Here is a 21,998-nt window from a genome sequence, read left to right on the forward strand (position 1 = left end):
TGCTTTGATGAACCAGTCTAGTTGATGATTGGGATGAATGGGGTAACTCAGCTTTCCAATAGAATCCTTAAACCTTTTGCATCATTTCTGAGGCAGTTTCTCCTTCCTGCTACTTGATTTACCACAGTTCAAATAACCCCTATTGGTTAGTCTGTGGAATTTTAAACTCTTAAACAAATTCCTACCTAACTTCATCTATTGTCGGATTTTGCTGTAAAGTGAACCATTTAATGAACCACCTCAATGCTCCTTCTCAGAGATTGGTCTAAAATAAAATTAGCTTCATGGAATCTGGAGTTTGGTGAGCCCTCCATATAGCCTCACATGGGTACCAATGTTGTTCAACATCCTCATTCCCTCTCCCATAGAACTTAGGATATCGGGTAAAGGATCCTGCCATGTTACCAGCCATACACAGTTGAATTGGAAAGACAAGTATGAACCCTTGGGAACCGAATTGCGATGATTCTTGGAGACCTGAATTGAAATTACTATTTCTACTACCAGAAGTACCAACCTTGTAGGTATTATGTACTATGTGGACCTTTATATTTTTAACTAGCTTAGATCAAAACTGAACAGGGTTGTGATAAAGTACCAGGGGAAGGTCAGGGAGAGTGCTACCTGAACTACTGGGCAATAAGTCACTATTCTCAGGAGATAAATCATATTCATAAAATAGTCTTCTCATAGTGAAGTGCATGTCATCATATGATCCCTTCTTTGGCCTGTAGGGCCCGATCCATCTAGCGTTTCAATCTCTGCTAGCAAAGGGAAACCTCTACTACCTCTTTCGACTTCTATCACCGTGGTGGTCACGACCTCTCTTGTTGGGCCAGGCTCCACTCTATCTCTATCCCCATCATCCTACAACTTTAGTCATATTCCTTCTCCTTCTCATGCTTTTGAACCGCTTAACACCGCTCCTACTTGGTGTAGCTCCCTTTTCCATCTGTGGATTTCCTGCAAATCTTTCTCCCGCCATTCTTCAGCTATTCACATCCTCCTTTGTGACCTTAGATCTCTAGCCTTCCAAAATTCATATGCATCCATATCTCCAACATTTTCATAGCTCATATCCAGGTAGTGTTTCTCCCCTTATACCCTTCCCCTAATACCGAGGCTTTAAGTAGCCATGGGTGGGCCCTGAATCACCATTAAGTTCTCTTCTACCATTATTTAATACACAACGGAATCTCCCTCAACAGTCTTCCCCATAACCCTAACTTGAACATGGCCTCAGTATTGGAAAAGGATAGATGTCCTTCTGTAACAAACTTTATAAAGTACCCTTCTAAAGTGGCTTGCACCTAGAAGTCGACAACCCAAGTAGGTTTATATTGAGCCAATGTAACTTGATGAGGTTAGCATGAGCCTAGGTACAAGGAGATCTACTTTGGCTTCGAGCATTTTATTTTTCTGTATCCTTCACAATCAATTATAGAGGTCCTATAGGAACTTACACCAGAATATCTCATACTGATTTCTCACATGCTCCGCATACATAATTTCTTCCTTCACTCGCTTCACACTTTGGTGATGGAGTTGCGCTTGTTGAGAGGTAAATTTCTCTACTTTTTCATGCCACCAAACTTGAAATATATCCTTCTTAAAAATCCTCGACACCATGTTCGAGATCCCTTTGAATAATTTTAGGTCTCGACAACAGAACCATTTGTTGGTGGAAAAATATGAAAGGGTAGAGACCCTGGGTTTGGGCACAGGGGCCAAAAAAGGGTCCTCTATAGTCTAGCGTAACGTTGGCATTTTCACCTTACTCAAGAAGAATAAGATGTCTCACTCGAGGCATGTCGTGACCTTACTTAGTTAAGGGATTAAATTGATGAACCAAGAGGAGTTGTGCAAGGACTGGTAGTTCCATTCAAGTTACAGATTATGACATCATGTGTATAACCAACACGAAAGGAAACAAGCAAAGAATTCAAAGGAATAGAGGGTATACATGTGCATTCATAATAAAAAATTTAAATAGCCCCATAAAACCAACACATGCAGATCCATAAACAACCCTGCAACTCTTTTTCATTAGCTTCAACCATCAGTACATAATCACATTCAAGCTCTGAGGCCTTAAAGATAGGAATAGGGAATTAGAACATAACCTAACTTAGAATCAAGTAAACACAAAAAAATTCTAAGCCCAATCGACTCAACAGAAGCATCTAGGTACACAATTATTTTATCCCCATGTATTCCTTTTCTTCAGCTTTTATGTACTACACTCACCTGAAATGTTGGTTTCTTCCTTGGATGCCACACCCTTTCCTTCTTGGCTTCTTTCGTGGCTCGGTTGCAACTGATTCCTCACCCATTGATGACTATATTGGCTTAGTTGTGGCTGCATGTCTCCCTATTTTTTGCTGGCCAACCTTCTGTGACTGATGGATCTTGGCGGATTTCTTCTCTTCCCTCATCTACCTTCTTCGCAACTTCCCTTTGGTCATATTTGGTCAAAAAAATTCAAAACTTTGTACCCCAAAAATGAAGGACACAACAAGAGAGAAGTTATTGTTGGGTGTGGAGCATGATTATTTAGAGGTATTTGTTTCAGCCGGATGTATACCCCAGGAAGATTGTACACCCCTCCACATGAGGGGGTGCGGAGGGCTGCGGTCCCCTGGCGGGGGTTTCGGGGGCAGCGCCCCCGAAGCTAAAAACAGATGTAAAATTGCCTTGTAAAAGTATAGTAATTTCTAGTCAATCTGGGTCGTTCATTAGGCGGATGATCTGACGGTAGAATTTATGTTTAGTTTAGGGTTTTTTGCCCTAGAAGGCAACCCCTCTCTTTGTATGAGGGCATTGTATTGAGGCTGTGTAATAGATGTGTATTCTCCGAGCGAGAAATAGAGAGGTGAGACTGTGAGAGAAAACATAGGATATTACAGCGGATCTGTTGTAGGTTGTGTCTCTTCATTTTGCTAGATAATAGAAAGGAAGGACTGGCTGTTCGGGGTGGACGTAGCCCAAACTAGGTGAACCACGTATATCTGTGTCTCTCTGATTTTATGTGTTTGTGTTTTTTTGCATATTATATGTCTTGCATTTCTCTGTCATATATAATTTTTCTAACAATTACCAGACCGGAACAGGTTGTGGGATGACTTCATTCAGAAAGAATTGCGAGACGAGGAGCTTCATCTTAAGAAGAAGGCATCTAATGATGACGTGGCTCTTGTAGCAAGGATGAAGAGAAATAAAAAGAAGGACTTGAGTAATTTGAAGTGTTCAATTGTGTCGAGTATGGTCATTATTAGACAAAGTTTTTGAATAAGAAGTAGGGAGATGACGAGAATAAGGGGAAGGCAGTTGGAGGTGTCACCACTTCTACCGAAATAGATGACCTCTCCAAGAGATTGGAAAGTGAGGATTTTTCTCTGATTTCTCATTTCTCTTAGGGTCTCATCGACGAGATTTCATGGTACATGAACAATGGTGCATCAAAGCACATGATAGGTCCACGTGATGTGCTCAATACTTTAGTTGAGTGGGACTCGAACTTGCACATGGTGGTGGGCAACAAGAATCAAAAAGAGATCAGAGAATCAGGTGTTGTGCCATTCAAAATGGATTCAAGTCAATTGATGTGAGTTCAGGATGTATTGTATGTACCAAATCTCAGATATCACATATTATTTTGTCTTGGTGATCAAGCAGAATGGGTTTTACGTGATTTTCCAGGATAGGAAAGCGAAGCTCAGGCCCAAAGGCTCTAGCTCTGGTGGAGTGGTCATTGGGGTTAGAGAGCATGGTCTATATTGGCTGATAGGAAAGCCTATAGATCATTAAAAGAAAAAACAGGAGAAGGTCCAAGTTCTAGAGGTTCAGAGGGAGAGGAGTTCTAGTTGGAGTTTGTAGGTTCAGAGGGAGAATATGCAGCCTAGGAAGAGCATGCGGTCTATGGGGAGAAACGGTGATCCTACAACAGGAAAGAAGGAATCATGGGATGTCCTGAATTAGTTTCAGGATAAGAATACGTAGGAGGCTTCTTGTGGCAAAGGGCGTAGTTCATGCTTTAGGCCAAGAATTGGGGTAGTGTCGTTGGCAGCAACAGTGATGATAAGTTGCTTCCTAGTCTTGGAAGCACCTCCCTCACTAAGAGGGAGTGTTGATATTTGTAGCTTGGGAGGTACTCCAAACCCTAGGGTACATGGTTGTGGAGGATTTGGCACCACAAAAGGGATTTGTGGGATAAGTACCCAAGATGTGGGCTTTGCACCAAAGCTTGTGGGTGTGAAACCAAGGAGAAATTTGATGACTTGGCACTTGAGATGATAGAGAACCCTTAGAGAAGAAAGAGGATGCTTCAAGCACCAAGAGATCCCTTTTTATTGTGGAAAAAAATAATATTTATGTGTTTCATATGGGCTTGTGGCACAAAATACAAGTCAGCCTAGACTTAGAATGTGCCCTTTAGGGCTAGATGTTGCCACAAGAGAAAGATATAAATAATATATGAGGAGGAGGATCATTCCACGTCCAAAGTGAAACAACATCAAAAGATATGTATATGAATTGGTTGTATATCAAAAGGAGCCCTCGCTGAAGATAAGAAGGATTGTCGTGTGTCCTCTTGTGACTAGTTTAGAAGTCGAGCTTGATTGGGAGTGCAGGTCAAGGTCTAGGAGGAGAAGTCAGGCAGATTTTGTGCATATTTGTGAGGAATTTCTTCTTATTTTTGGCCCATGTATTTTCTATGAATATTATAGGTGGAAAGGACATCTATTGGGGGGGGGAGGCCTAGAAGGTGTCTAAACTCCAGGTTGCAAGCGCAAAAATATCAGCGCAATTGTGAACACATAGATTTTGTAGTTGAAACTAGGGATGATGTGGGCCCTAACCAGAGATAGAGAACATAGATTTATTGCATAGAAGTCGAGGTCAAGGGGGGCAGCAAAAGGTTGCAAAACAAGGTATGTTTTTCCTCTTGTGTTGATGTTGTTTGCTAGTGGATAGATTCTCGAGGTTGGACAATATTTTTTGGGCATCTTGTGGATGATTGGAGGGAAGAAAGTAGGTGTCCAAAGGGTGCCCTAAGTGTAGATCTGAGAAGGGAATTATGTGTGCTAGAAGTGGAATTTTTTTGGAGGTAAATGGTTGACTCTTTGAAGGACGAAAGAAGGAAGCCAAGTGGACCAGTCCTTGAACCTAAGTTTTCTAAAGAGAAGGATGTATTACAGTGATAGAGGGAACCCTTCAAGCCCTAAGTTTTTCTTCATTGGAGCATCACAGGATTGAAATAGAGGGAAGAAGTCCCAAAGAGTTGGGAAGCAAGAATGGGAAGTCTAAGAGTTGTGAACAAACGGAGTTGTGAGAAACTCACAAGAAGACCCTATGTATTGATTCATTGATGGACTAATGATCAACTAGAGGGAAGATTAGTGAGTTTTGTTCAGTGACCTAAAGGAGCAAGATTCATTATAGAGGCAGATTGGTGTTGCTACAGATTGGGAGTAGAAGGACTAGCAATTGTGTTCAAGGTATGTGGACCGAAAGGAGTTGAGGCTGGATATATAAGTGATTAGGTCAGTTGGTATCTTATTTAGGGTATATTGGTGGTCATAGTTGTTGACACCAAACCCTAGTTTGTATTCTTGTGTCAGTGATTGCATAAGGGCCATCATCTATGGTATGGGAACCCTAGGCAGTTGTATTATAAATTGATAATATAATGAAGTTGGGTTGTTGAAAATTGTAAAAAGTTGTTTATTTATGCACTAGTTGATTTATTGTTCTACTTATTTCGCTGTGCAAAGTAGTTTGTTTTGGAATTTGAGTTAGATGAGCCAAATATTCTAATACCCTAACCTAGATTCTCTGGTTTCATGGAAAAACATCATTGTCTCAGAGCTACTTTGAAGGGCCAGCGAATAAGAGTGTGAACAACAAGTACAACTCAAGAGGGAGTTGGTCACATTGTTGTTGAAGGACTAATAACAATGTCAAAGTTATCAGTTGGTTTATGATATGAGGACATGTTGGAAGGGTTGTCCAGCTATAGTCCATGGAAAGAAAGGATCAATTTGCTTATGACGGTGAAAAAGATCTAGGACTTTGTCGAGAAAGAGATCAAGAATCCAACTAACCCTAAGGAGCTGGAAGTGTATGAAGAGATGGATGTGAGGGCCAAGTTAATCATCCTAGATGGTGTCAATCATCCTTTGATACCTCATATATCAGGGAAGAGCACTTCCCAGGAAATGTGGAAATCTCTTTAGGATTTGTTCCAAAATAAGAACGAGAACCAACTTTTGGTATTATAGGATAAGTTGAAGTCCACCAAGATGATACAGGGTGAAGGAGTGACTTCGTTTCTTACAATATTATCTTAGGGTCAAGCTGATCTTGCTACATCATTGAGACTGTTATAGATTCTGAAATGGTGACACTACAAGAAAAAAGGACATTGGTGAGGGGCGAAAAATGTCACCATAACCTCATTGGTAACGGTCAAAAGAGCCTTCCTCACCAAAAATTGAACGTCACCAAAGGTGGTGTCGCAAAAAGTATAGGTGTTGTGGTGACATTCAAAGTCCGTCACCAATAATGGTTTATAATGATGGATAGTGACCGTCACCATTTCATATGAGAAACGATGACGGGCCATAGCCTCAGTCACCAAAAATTGAACGTCACCAAAGGTGGTGTCGCCAAAAGTATAGGTGTTGTGGTGACATTCAAAGTCCGTCACCAATAATAATTTATAATGACGGATAGTGACCGTCACCATTTCATATGAGAAATGGTGACGGGCCATAACCTTGGTCACCAAAAATTGAACGTCACCAAAGGTGGCGTCGCCAAAAGTATAGGTGTTATGGTGACGTTCAAGGTCCGTCACGAATATTGATTATAATGACGGATAGTGACCATCACCATTTCATATGAACAACAACAATTTATTGTGATGGATCTTTCATGGCTGTCACTATTGGTGCATATATATGGCGACGTTCGTTGACCGTCACCAAAAGCTGCATTGTCAAAAGTATAGGTGTTGTGGTGACATTCAAGGTCTGTCACGAATAATGACTATAATGATGGACAATGACTGTCACCATTTATTATCAACAACAACGATTTATGGTTACGAACCTTTCATGGTCGTCACTATTGATGCATATATATCGTGGCATTCGTTGACCGTCACCATTTCATATTTTGGTGAGGGTTGAAAAACGTCACCATAAGCTCATTGGTGATGGTCAAAAGAGCCTCCGTCACCAAAAATTGATCGTCGCCATTCCATATGGATATCAAGGCACGATGGAATCGAACCACCAACCTCCTACTTGTAAAGCAGGTGCTCTTCCATTGAGCTAGCACCCTTTAAAGAATTAGACTTTTAAAAATTAGACCTTGAAACATCATAAATTGTAAATTCTACAACTTTTAATAAATTAAAGTTTTCACAATCTTTTACTAAACAAGCAAAGCAACATCGAAGTTGCAAGTCCCTACCTAATGGTTATGGAAGTTATGAAAAGTGGGTGGAGGGAAAAATATATAAGCTTCCAAGGAGGAGTACATGCCCTAATGAGGTTGACTTCTTAGCTGCCAGACCAACTTGGTCTTGGAGGGGTATTTTGACACTTTATACACAAAAATAATTCTTTTGACATGTTACAAGATGCCCAATGGGGTATTTTTCATGTGAAAATGATTCTATTGACTTCTTGACTTCATGAAAAAGCCTAGAAGCACTCAATGGGTGCTTGACTATAAATAGAATGACATTGAGCATGAAATACATGCTACAAAAATAATAATAATTTTTCTTTTCTTTTTACAACATAAAAGCATCAAGAGTGCATTTCATATTTATGAAGACCAAACATAGTTACATATTTCAACATATCCCCCCTCTACCTTTATAGAATAGATCTAGGGGATAACAAAAAGATCCATAGAGAATAAGATTTGGGTGGGCAAAATAAAGATGATAAGAAAAAAGACAACAAGCAACGAAATCTACTAATTTGAACATGTGTCCACATGTACTCAAAGATTAGAGGAAAAAAAAGAACCCAACGTGATTGATTATGCACTTGATAAAATGGCATTCACTTCTTTAGTAAAAAGGAAGAAAATCATAGCTTTTGTCTATTGTCCTCTAGAATAAATCATCTATGTATGGCATTAGGGTTTTGTGCTACACTCTATGCTTACAATCCAACATTAAAGTAAGAGTTCCCAAATTTGTTTCTAAATGTCTGATTTGTTTGAGTTTGGGCCAAGCTTAGTCAAATCTTGTCAATTTTGGCCAAGATGTAATGAGCTTAATTATGTTTTCCTGAGCTAGTCAACAAGCTTGACCCTGAATTTTGAAAAAGAAGTTTGATAGAGATGACTACTCTAACATATTTTGACAAATTTTCCCTTTTTGTATGTCTCGAAGAGAGAATCTAAACTAGCCTCCTCTTACCACAATGTGGCTAGATAAGCAAGACAAATCAAAACCAATAGTATCCACTAAGAGATTGTGAGTGGGGAGGGGGCATTATTCTGCCAAAAGATGCTCAAAACTTGCATCTGACTCCAGCCATTGTTTTTTGTGTTGCTGCATCCATAAGCACAAATGCAATTTTGTCATCAAAGAGGCTTGAACACTAATATGGGAAATTTCAACATCTCACTTTTACCAACTGGGAAAACCACTATTTTAGAATTTATTTTAATTATGGAATTTTATGCCAATTTTCTATTGGGGAATCCAAATCGGTCTTCTTTTTTAGACTTTGCCCAATGTTTCTTGGGTCCATGTCTTGTGACTATGCTCTCCACCGGGATATAAATTTTTGAAAACTCATCTCTTTGAATCAAAAACTTGTACCATAATATAAATAGGCAACTCATGTCTTCCAATTCAGAGGTTACCCTAATTGAAGATCTCTCTCCACATTTTGTCTCAGGTATGAAGTTAAACATGTTAACTAGGATTGGTCATAGAGTTTACAACAGCTAAGCAACCTTTTAAAGGTTGGTCCCAATTTGAATTCATATTCATAGCTAGAGGCTTTCTAGCTATAGGGTGGTTTCCCATCGTTTCTGATATGCAAATTTGAGTTCAAATGCAATATTTTAGATCACAGAACAAGGTTTTGAATATATCAATGACTAATAAGATGGATCTCAATTAGGACTAGTCATTTCTCATTGGGTGATGGATTCCTTTACTTGCACATAGATGCCAAAGTTATTGCAAATGATGGATAGGTTCAGTAGGGAATTCTAATTATAAGAATATATCCTCTAACTCAAATCAACAAAATTTCTATATTAATGTGGAATAAAATTGTTTAGGATGAACCAACTTTCACTTCAAACCATAATCATCAATGGACCATGTAAGCAAAACAACCAAGAGCTTGATTAACCAAATCTTCTTAACAGAGTAGTCTAAACATGATATCTTGGATTGTTTTAAACTTACAAAGAGTAGCAGAGGATACACAACGAATCATGACTCCTACTCTTGCTTTACTCAAAAGTATAAAGGGAAATAATTCTACTGCATGAAATATAGATACAAACTAATCAATAACAACTTCTAGTTGCAACATTAACATATAAGCCTGATCTATAGAAAAGGGAAAAGGATGAATGGCACAACCATGGCTACCCATATGTTGCACTGCCGTCAGAGATCATTTTTTGTCTTATTGCAAACTTTGGAGGATTAAACCCCAAAAAATCCACACCTTACAGATTTTACAATATCCTCAATGTAGATTGTTTTGACAAAGTATAAAATGATTATCTAATTTCTAACCTTGACCATTTGGCAAAGTCAACGTTTATTTTCCAATAAATACATATTATCCCTTTGATCAAGTCAAAGATGATCATCATTCCTCTCATCCAATTGGTGATCAAGGAAGTAATTTGTAGCCCTCAACATTAATCTCTTTTACAGTGTCAAATATGACAATCCTCCTCCTCGGCCTTAATCGTTAAAAACAAGTTCCCAAACCATTAAGTATCCTACCATGCAATATGTCATCTTTGAGTTTGACAAAGTCAAACTTGATCACTAATCCCATACTTGGAGGTCTTTGGAATGGGTAATTTGCCAAGTTAGCCTTTATGATGATTTTTTGTCATGCCACGTCTAAGGGGAAACCTACTCATATTTCTCACCGACACCATCTCCTACCTTGATTTATACTCCCATGGGCCAAAATATGCTTTCTATAAGACCAAATTTGCTTTCTATCTATTATTTTCATAGTGCCAAAATGTCCACTTGCATTAAAAAATGCATGCCATGATCATAAATTGCAAACCTGATGGATGATAAGGAAAAGGGGCTATCCTATATCCCATGAAACATCATATTCCATACTTAGAATGCACTCCAAAGTGTCAAAATTGCATGCCAAGTGGAAAAATCGCATTTCTCAGGTTAAAATTTGCATTACAGCCTGACCTGATTGCACACAACCTCCTGCACATGTACCTATGGAGAAGCCATAAAATATAGTGCTATATTATTTCTCCTTGTGCATCTTCCTACACTTCCATAATTCTAATTTACATCTTTGAGTGAGGGTACTAAGTCTCCCAAAACAATTTCACTGATTTACCTCATCTTTGGCTAAATGCAAATAGTCTTTAGTAACATGCATGTCCAGGGCTCACTAAAGATCAAAATTGAGATTTTCAAATTTCTTTGTGGTTCTTAGAACAATATTGATCTTTTTACATTGTTAGAGTTTCACTTCCAATCTAAGAAGTCACTATTGTGCAAAAATACCATGAAACTGCCAAATTACACAACATGACAAATTAGGCTAGGGTGCCTTCATAATTTTATATGCCAAAACATACGTGAGCACATATGGTGAAATATAGAGATTGATAGCTAGAGTATCTTATGGTCTACAACAATACATGATCAAATTCCCAAGAAAAATCTCCAACTGTTAGTTATTAAGCATCAACCGTAGCAATTTGTTTGGTTTGGCACTTTTCTCCAACTCTAGAAACACTCTCAAGCTTAAAATAAATTGCATACATTGTTCTTATTATAAATCCAAATGCTAATTCTTGAAGTCTAGGGTCAGCTCAAGCAACCAAACACAAATAAAAGAGGAAGCTTTACATGGAATCAAAGGTCTGAGAATTAATTATCTTATTTGCAACCATGGCATTACCTCAACAACAAAGCGGGCCCAGATCTTGTCACTGCGAGCTTCCATGATTCCCTTTAAAATCATATGCCCCAAGCGTCGAATGATGTTATCTATTTCAAGGAAGAGCCCCCACTCCTCACAAAGCATCTACAATATTGGTGAAAACCAGCACAAAATATCATGACAACGTTAAACCATGTCTCAAAATAACAAAAATGAGTTATTGAGTGGATATAAAAACCCTGTTAATCTAAGAATTTAACTGACCTCTATAAGCAATTGTCGGGGTTGACTCATACTCTCCACTATGATAGGGAACCCCATGGATTGACCACCCAATTCCACTGCCCAGCTTACCTTTTGAAAAAAATCCACCATCCTTATCAAGCACCTACATAGTTTCCAAGGAAATAAACAATTATACTTGACTGGAAATTTTACAGTGGTATTTTCCATTTTTTTAACTATTGGAAAAATAAATTTATCAGCTGGAGCAACACAATCACTGCACGGATGGATAATACATAAAGAAGCATAAGAAGATCAAAATTGCAAACGTAAATCCCTAGTATATCAGAATGGAAATGTAATATTTTAAAGCACCAGTTCATATTCCCCTGTGTATGGGCGAAGTAGAGAATGCAAATAAGATAAAACTAAAAAGATAGTTGTAAGGATATGATGTTATGATGCTCCCAATCATATCATATCCATGCATTGCAATTTGGCGTGCATGTAAGTGATTAGAGCATATGGCTACATCTTCCTTCTTAAATAATTGAAAATTTAGGAAAAGACAGTAACATATTGCATGCAAAAGCCCCTGTGTTTCATAAATATGTCTGTAGTAAAAATTTCAGCAGGAATATATATTACACTTTCCATAGTATTAATTTGTAACAAAATTCTCTCTTTTCTCAAGAATGGTTTCCAAAATAATTGGACCTTTCAAGTTCCCAGAATAAGACTACTAAATATTAAATTTTATATGTGAGCATGGAGGGGAGAAAAGCATAAAGATGTATACAAAAAGCAGTCGCTGATGTCAGCAAAACTTTAGAGAAGTCTGCTTGGCAATTATTTCTACAAAATTAAGGTGCATGATTTACATAGGGAATGGTGTAGAGAGGATAAATAATAATTGACTTAAAACACCTAGGTGACATATTCATATACCAACACTAGTGGGTAGGATGGTTTAACCACCTCACATCTAACTAAAACATCTAACATTAAGTTGGTCACATATAAAGTGGCAAATATTACTGAAACAACAATTTTGAGTGTTACCACTCTACCACCACCCCTCCATGCCCCAACACTAAATAACACATTTTATCATTACTCAAATCCCCCAATCTCCCCTAGTAAAATAATTCCAAATTTTACAAAGATGACTAAAAAAATTCTGAAGACCACATACTGATCTACCACCATCCACTGAGGCACCTAGGTAACCAGCCATAGTGATTGTTGGCTGTCTAGGATGGTAACCCAGTTCCCAGTTACATGTCATATCTTCAACTTTCTTCATCTCTAGGTCTAGGTCCTTGTTGGTTCTCCATCATACTCTCATTTTCCTCATTTTGAAGGGCATATTTCCATAAACTCATCAAAACAATCTTTCCACTCTATTCAATTGCCATCTCTTTCCATCAATAAAAGGATTTAGTGGAATTAAGCTGGACAATCTATCAAGCTAAGAATTCCAACTCATGTACCCTTTGCCTCAAAACCTAATTGAGTTACTTAATTAAAACTAGAAGTCTATTGGTTTTCACAAATCACAAGGTAAATTCTAACATGCACATAATTTTAAGAATTAAATCTTCAAAATGCTTTCTAGAACAAAATTGGACAGTGTTTTGGCAACTCTCAAGGTTTTCTGGTAGGTAGGCAAACTGGCTGCTTCATCCCTAATATAGTCTTGATCATTAATTAACAAAATTCATCAATAATTTCCCAAAACAAATAAATAACTCCAACAAAAAAACAATGGAATTAATTCATCAACCACTGAATATATGCAAAAACAACAATAATGGGTTGCACACATCTCCGTGCATCTGCAAATACAAGGACATGCAGATGTTTTTGATTTCTTCCCTACGTCAACTTTAGTCTAGGTCTAACAATGTGCCCTAACAAGGATGTTTCTATAGTGGTTGTCATCCTATTATCAATGGCTACACAACATTTGCATTGATCTGTGACTTTTGTCATAAATTTGCAAAAAAGTTGTTTGATATCTAGGGCACATAACAATTGACTCAATAGCCATACATGTTTTTTCCACTGCTCTATACAAGTTTTGGGTATCTAATTATCACCACATCTTCAGTGTAACAAGAACAAGAACATGTAAAGAAAATCAAGATTGCATTAATAATGATATAAAGGGCTACAAGCTAGTCAAGTCAAATCCACTTTATGAATGTGGGATAGACCAAAAAATACACTAAAGTGAAATAAAGAATAAAAGTATAAAATAGCCTAAAGTAGAAATTGACTTTATTAATGCCCATGTCTAATATCTAATTGACTATTATAACCTGATATTTATTTTAACACCCTCTCTTACTGGTCAATCTACTAACTACATCAAGTTTATTGGAACCCAAATACTCGTTGAAAATCTCTGTAGTCTGATCCTTTGTGGTACAATTATGCAGTTCAATAGATCCATCCTCTATAAGGTGTCTGATGAAGAGGTAGTGAATCTCAACATGCTTGGTACACTCATGGAAAACATGATAGTTGGATAATATGAGCACCCATTGATTGTGACAAAATAGGGGTGTTGGCTTTTTCTGCAACACCATTTCTGAAAGCATCCTCCTCAGCCAAACTACCTCAAATTTTCCTTTCATTGATCCTCGATATTCTATTTTTGTCAATGAAGGAACTATTGCATGTTGCATTATTGCCAGCCTATGTGACTACACCCATGCCAAGCTTGAATACATATCGAGAAGTTGATTTTCTATCATCCACACAAACTGCCCAATCTGATTTTCTATTCCAACATAGCCTAGGGTCTTTGCTTCTTCTATATTCAAGTGTCTCTTTCACATATCTCAACACTCACTTCACTATAGTCCAAATATCTACATTTTATGCTATCATGAATCTAGAAATGAAGCTCACGAAATAACTCAAATCAAGTCTAGTGGCAACAAGATATATCACACTCCCCACTAGTTGCCTGAAAATTGATTCATTAACTGCTTTAGAGTCAGTCTTAGCTGAAAGTTTCAGCCCTATCTCCATAGGTGTAGATGAGATTTTGCACTTCTAAACCTGTCAAGTAAAATCCTAGCATTTTTCTTTTTGTGAGACAAAAATGTTTCTCCCTGTTTTCCAAACTTCTACACCTAGACAGTAATGTAGGAGGCCTAGCTCAATCATGTCAAAATCTTTCATATTAGAATTCATTTGTTTAATAGCACTAACCTTACTAGTTGTAATAATAATGTCACCTACATAAATGACCAGTAGAATGATATCATTACCAACACTTTTGACATACAAATTAGAATCTGAAGGACTTTGTTGGAACCCTATTCATCGAAGTATCTGTCAACCTTAATGTACCATGCCCAAGGTGTCTACTTTACACTATATATAGTCTTCTGCAATCTGCAAACAAGATGCTCCTCCACTGGAACCCAAGACTCCTCTCGTTGATGCATATACACCTCTTCTTGAAATCTCCATCTGATGGAAGGCACTCTTCACGTCCATCTGATGGATCTTCCAACCAAACTATGCTTCCATGGCTAGAACTAATTGGGTGGTGCTCATCTTTGTTGTAGGAGCAAAGTTCTGCTCATAGTCAATGCCCTCTTGCTAACAGTACCATTTTGCAACCAACCCAACCTTGTGCTTGTTAAGTGTGCCATCTACATTTCCCTTGGCCTTGTATACCCATTTTCCACCAATGGGTTTCTTCCCTGGAGGAAGGGCTATGAGATCCCAACATAAGCCTTCTGTTGAGGCCCTCTCTCACCATTTTTCTGATCAGCCAGCCTCTTTTTGCAATGTTTCTTCATATGGCCCACCTTGCTATAGTGGCATATGTTCTTCTAACTTCTAGTTGCATCTTCACCATTACATTCACCTTTCTTTTTTAACCATTTGCCTTTCCCATTGACACTGGTTGCAAAGGTCTGCTCTGAACCCTCTGTCTCACTATTGCTATCGATCTATTTCTTCCATCTGTCCTACTGTAAGAGTGTATTGCATAGCTCATCAAACTTCAAGTCAACATTCATATTCAGATTTATAAATTACCTAATGACTTTAGTTCAGATCTTGTGATTCATGAATGGTTTTAATTCAAAACTCTTAATATCTTTTTTTAATTTTAAAAATATTAATACATTTTTTGTACTTGATGTATCCTTGCCATTTCCAGATACTGGGTTTTCAAAAATCTGGCTAGTACGTATCATGGTAACACATATTTTAACCTTACAATTCGATTTTTAGTATTTTATTAGGATATACAATAGTTTTTCTGTTGGTGTATCATACACCACGTAGTTGGTGTGTCTTCAAATGATTGACTCAGCGTGGGAAAGAAGACAATAATTGGTGACATCCTGCAAAAAATTGGTCAAAGTTTGCATTGCTCTTTTCAAATATGTGAGCAAATATTACAATAGTGAAAACCACGATATACATCACCATATAGTCTCCCATGCACTTGATTTTACCAATTTGGTTGTAAGACAAATTATACAAGGTCACAAAAGCTACTAAAAAGAAGATAAATCTAATTCAGCATAAATATTGGTTTCATAAAAGCAAATTAGTTTCAAATAAATTAAAGGCAAGCACAGGAAAAGTTGCGGCAGGTAAACAGGTTGAATGGATGACAAAAATCAAAGGAATATGACTGAAAAGAAGCCTAATTACCAACAAAGGGGAAACTGATCCCTTGTAAAAACTCCAGCTGCCCAAACCTGAAGTGTTGTAACTGAAACAATAGGACAAGTTTGCTTCTATCCCTTTGGGGGGAACAATAGGTGACATGAACTTACTGGGGGGAACAATATGTGACATTACTTACCAGCTTCTCGTTCAAATGCATCCTTTCTCTCTTGATATACATCTGCATTTATGAGACACCAAGGCTTAAACATATGAGCAAAGGAATCTAGAGAATAGTAATCCAACACCAATTAACTATAAGTAGCCTCCACTATCACATCTAAACATTATATTACAGAAAATGCAGACATGTACAGAATTGATTTTGATGCCCTATAAAGCAAATATGCAGATGGAATATCATGTAAGAAAAATCAACGTATGACTACCAAAATAAGGTTGAGCACAAGAAACACATGCATAACACCAGAGAAAACTAGTACACACTAGATAAACCCATACTGTCTAAAACCTAACAGGGAAATTCCAAGGCTGACAGTCAAAATGAAAATCATTTACTTCACTGAAATCACCACCATCCATTAGTTTCATGGCATCATCTGTGAGCTGATTAAAGATGGATTTTATTTCTAGTGGCATTTTGTCATGCTTGTTCTTACCATTTGATGCTCCCTTCATCCTCCGCAGAGCTTGCAAAACCTATATCCATGGCAAGTTTTAGTTAAACTATCCTTTAAAGATGCCTATTGCTTTACCCAGAATCAGGGGACCTTTTGAGTCTAATACCTTAAATATCTTTAAATTTTCAGGATTGCTAACACTTGCAAGAAACTAGAATACTTAGCATATTGTTTCCAAGTAGATGTATTAGAAATTTAAAGTTGTTTGCCCAAGACACAGTTGGGATTTAGTTGCAATATCTATTTGGACCTTCCCCTCACTTAAAAGTCAATTAGAATATCGACAACAATTTCAGCAATAGTGAATGTATGACAAGGGAAATCAATGGAAAGGCTCCTCAACAACTTTAGTTAGACACCATTTAGAGACAGATGTACATGCAGTCAATATCATTAGGGCTTTTGACATTTTAGATAAGCCAGATCCTTTATATTGCCAGAATTGCCAATATTTGCGATAATTTGGTATGCTTAGCATATTGTTTCAAGGAAGTTGTCCTGGAAATTTGAAAGGCAAAGAAACCTTTTGGGAGTTGGTTGTGAGCCATATTTGGACCTTTCCCTCACTTCAATGATAGTTAGGATATCTTCCTAATTCTAACAAAAAAATTCTCTAGGAAGGGGTTAAGACTCAATGAGACTATGGAATAGGAAGAAGGGTTCTTAGTCGAAAAGATAACTTGAAATTTACTCCCCATGCTTTATATCTATGGAAACACTACTATATTGGAGTTTCGTAAGTTATTATTCTAAAATCTGGTATCTTTAATATACAAGTAGAGGTGAGCAGACCTAATCAACAAGATTGGTGATAGTATATGACAAGCACTTCTTTACTATGAAACCAACAAACTACATTAAGGGATATGAGTTACCTCCAGATAGCAAGAAGGATTAGCAAGAGTCAGACAATTTAGGACAAGAATGACAGATGGATAAAATAGTGTCAAACCATATTGAAGTCATAACATCTTTCAAGTCCCAAGTTTTAGGCTAGTTTGTAATCAATCAGTCCCTTGTTGCCAATGCAATTCATAAAATATTAAAATAGGGTTAACCAATGGTTTGCTTACATTTTAAACAAATGAAATAGTGAAACATGTCTTTTAAAGTTGTAGAGCTCGTTGAGTGTTGTGGGTATGGACCAATTTACAATAAACAAACTTCATGCTTGGTCAACTCAGCTAGAAGGTGGCAATTTGAGGAGATTTATTGATTGTCAAACAAAATGGCAAGGAAATATAAAGCACTATTTTGCTCACAGGTTTCTATGGAGAAGGTAATGTATGGAAGACTTTAATGGTGCATCAACCAACTTCTGCCTTATAGAGTTGACAGAGTCTAAAGTTGATATAGTTGCAAAATTTGCAACCAAAATGAGTTTGTATAAAAAATATATGGATTCTATGGAGTTTGGCACTAAGGTGGATATGTTGCCTATGCTTACCTATCTCGGGAGAGAGAGAAAATTGTAATATCCCCTTGCTAATTAAAGATTTCATCAGTATAATCATATTGTTATTTATTGCAAGAAAGAATGTACCATTATCATAATTATATGTATGTTTTGATTTGCAGTATGCATCATTTTCTGTACACATTTAATCTGCTGCTATCGATAATATTTTATTTTAGTACCAATTATTTTCCTCCCTCAATCATCTCAATCCTTTCATGTCTACCCTCTTGTTAACCCCCATATTTTCTCCATGTTATACTGGAGGGTTTAGGGCCAACACATTTCATTAGGCTAGTGTTCAGAGTATGATTTCAGAGACAATTTTCGTTGAGTCAGAGGTTGGTTTAAACAAGAGTTCAGATGCAAGATGCTTCAGTAAAATTGTCCATAGTTGGTTTCCAGAGAGAGTATACAGGTTTTCATCATATTGGAGATTTGTTACTTTTGGGATTTAGTAGAAGTGGAGACAGGAGAAGCTAGGGTGGAGGCACCGTGGTCTAAGAGGCATAGTTTGGTGGTCTCTATGGCAGTATTGATTATACATTTGTATTTAGGTATTCAACATGTGCAAACATATCATGTTTTCAAAAACCAAGCACTGTAAAGTAAGAAGCAATATCTACTTGATTTCTTCCTAATATAAGTGAGAGGTATTTATAGTTGGCAAGTCTAGCAGAAATAATGATACAACGAAGAAATCCAAAAGCTCGTAAGTATTGGGTATTGGGTGACAGCATTCAACCAAAGGATAATAGATTTAAAGGTTTTTAAAATTAAAAAAACCCTGACATTGACATCCAAGTTAGGTTTGCCAAGTTCTAAACTCTGCAAAAGGAAAAGAGCCCACAAAATCCAAGATTTTACCTTATTATTATACTAGCTAATTTTCTCCTAGAGATTACGCACTTCAACCTGCAAATCAGATTGTTGTTTATTCAGTGCTCATAGAGCATATAAATGATCAATTCCGAGCTCAGAAAAAGACGCCGCCGTGGTTGCTGAGACGAAAGCTGAAATTGGTAAAGGAATTACGCCGCCGTGGTTGCTGAAATCTCGGCTTGATGAGACGAAAGCTGAAATTGGTAAAGGAATTACGCTCATCACTAGCTCATTATAGCCTTGGAAATGTACTGATTGCGACCCTTCCAAGTGCAAAGTCTCAAAACAGATGAAAGCCTGGAAAAAAACTTTCGATGAGTTGTTTAAGGGTCTCCTTAATGATATACAGTTCAGTCTCTGTATTCAGATGCTAGTCATCTCTACACCGCAACAACAATATACAGTACTCTTGCAGGAGGAGCCAACCACTGGATTGGTAGGGTCTAAGATTAACTCTGAGAAGCTAATGAGCTTGCTTACAGGAGAGTCGGTCGTTCACGTAATTTGTATATATGGAATGGGAGGGGTTGGTAAAATAGCATTGCTAAAAAGAACATACAACGTTTTCAAGGTTAATAGAGGAGGCTTTGATTTTGTGATTTGGGTTAAAGTTGGTCAATTCCCTAATTTGGCCGACTTGCAGAGTTGTATTGTTCACGAAATCAAGCATGACTTACCAAGCTATAATGATGTTGATTATAGGAAGACGTCATTGTCTGCTTCTCTGAGGGACAAGAAAGTTCTTGTGTTCTTAGATGATTTACGGAGATTCTTCGATATTAATCAATTGGGCATGGCGTTTGTCAATAAGCAGGGAAGCAAGATTGTATTTTCTGCTCGCCAGGCTGGAGAAATGGGTGCACAAGAGTCCATGAAAGTACAAACCCTATTCCTCGACGAAGCCGCCGATTCATTTTGCAAGATAGCTTTTGAAGGCCAAGGTATTCCCCAGGATAAAGCGAATACATGGAGACAAGTTGCAGATGAATGTAAAGGTTTGCCCCTAGCCGTACGTGTACTAGCCGCTACATTGAGGAGAAGACCTGTGGATGATTGGAAACTTGCTTTAAAGCAGATGCAAACAGGGGATCCAAATTTTCTGAGTTTATATCCTCATGTTAATGAGGAGCTGTTCGAGCCATTGAGATGGAGTTACGATAATTTGCCCAATCCTACTTTGAAGAACTGTTTTCTTTATCGTGCCATGTTTCCCAAAGATGTTGAAATCCATCTGCAACTTCTTAATTTCAGCCTGTAGTGCTTAAGTTAGAATCTGTTTTTCTTTTAATTATCGTTCCAGTTTAGATCCATAAAAAAAAATAATAATAATAAATATGCAAATCTAAGCTAATTAAATTTACAAAAAAATATCTGAAGCAAACCAATTATTTTGCATAAGAGAATTTGGGCAGAAAAAACCTCGATGTTCATCTCTTCTATCAGTAATTCATTTTCAAGCTCGTTGTTGCATTCTATTATTGTCTGGCCTACCCATAATAAGTATTTTCCTTGAGTACGAAGAAAAATGTCAAAACACATCTCGTAACATACAATATCCATCTCACCTGTAGCACCAGAAATTGATGAGAGCGCCAAATAACTTGATGGTACGGTGGCGATTGGGCCTGAAAATGTCCTTCAGAGAGAAATCGTGGGCTCCCATAGCCTACATTAGCTTCTGAATTTTTGAAATAGAATTAACATTGCCCACAGATTCTCTATGTGGCTCCTGGTTTTGCAGCACCTCCAAATCACAGAAGACTAGTAATTTTGTCTTGTTCCTGCATGTAGATTTGAAAAAATAAACCCTAACCTCTACAGCACGCTCTCATTCTCGTGAATTCAAGTCCAAACAGGTAGATGCATACATCCATAGAAGCCCTGTGCCTCGGTCATGTATTGAGTGAAGCAATGGTAGATATGGGAGATCGTATCAGGGTTTTATTGCAGAAGTTGGTTGTGGGTAACGAGTCGGACCAAAACTCTATTGAACTACTCACAACGTCTTTGAAATGAGTAAGAAGCCAAACCTCTCTGGCTTTCTTCTTTGTAGACTCTGAATCAATGGTCTGATAGAAAAGTCATGTTTTAAACTTGAAACCACTTTGTTTCCCACCCTTAGCTGATTGTGCACGGAGGTAATGGTTTTCAAATGTTTTGTTTCCCGCTCTTGACGATTGTGTCATGGTAACACATGGTTAGATAATGGTGGTGAAATTTTGTAAATAGGGGTAGAGTCAAGCGGTAAATCATTTTGACTTCTAATTTTTATTTTTATTTTTGGAGGGATAAAATTTTAATTTTTAATTTTTTTTGGAGGGATAAATTATTTCTATATGATTAGTTATATATGATAATTTATTTCATTTTAAAATGTGTTTGGTGTAATTAATAATATGTGCGGATAAATCTAAGGATTTAATTTAAATCAAATTAGAATAATAATATATTTATATTGAGAATAATAAATATTTATTTATTTTTGTTTATAAAAGGTGTGTATTACATTATATATTAGAGTTTTCACAATTAAGTTATCTCATTGTGTTTATGTCATCTCTACACTATTGCATATATCTCCTCCCAATAAGAAGCTATTGAGCTCTCATACAAATGAGACCTCTAACATTGTATCCTAATGCCAAATATTCCCACAAGCATTGATTGTCTTTCATGTGATCAAAATATGACCCTCCAATGACAAGGAGTTTTGCTTCTTCTCCACCAAGTTCCTATGTTTTTCCTTCAACAATAGTCTTCCAACAAAGTAGGTTGGGCCTTGTGTGACATAAATGATTGTGTCAATGGGGTGAAACCACAAGGAGAGCACCCACTTTATGTGTGGCCTTCTTTTACATATATATATATATATATATATATACATATGGGAAAATTCCATAGACTTCACCATCTTTGATGGATGGTAATTTA

At 37.3% G+C, this 21,998-nt stretch overlaps 1 protein-coding gene across 1 annotated transcript; it reads left to right on the top strand.

Moving 5' to 3' along the window:
- The first annotated feature begins 19,356 nt into the window (after positions 1-19,356).
- LOC149221033 (putative disease resistance protein At5g63020) lies at positions 19,357-20,325 on the top strand. The gene has a single exon (XM_089387298.1). It carries the CDS (start codon positions 19,357-19,359, stop codon positions 20,323-20,325), a length of 969 nt encoding a protein of 322 aa, XP_089243424.1.
- The last annotated feature ends 1,673 nt before the right edge of the window (positions 20,326-21,998 follow it).

Source organism: Pinus tabuliformis, chromosome Q (genome assembly GCF_031772625.1).
Source record: "Pinus tabuliformis cultivar Carrire ecotype Pingquan chromosome Q, CPIR1, whole genome shotgun sequence".
Taxonomy (NCBI): Eukaryota; Viridiplantae; Streptophyta; class Pinopsida; order Pinales; family Pinaceae; genus Pinus; species Pinus tabuliformis.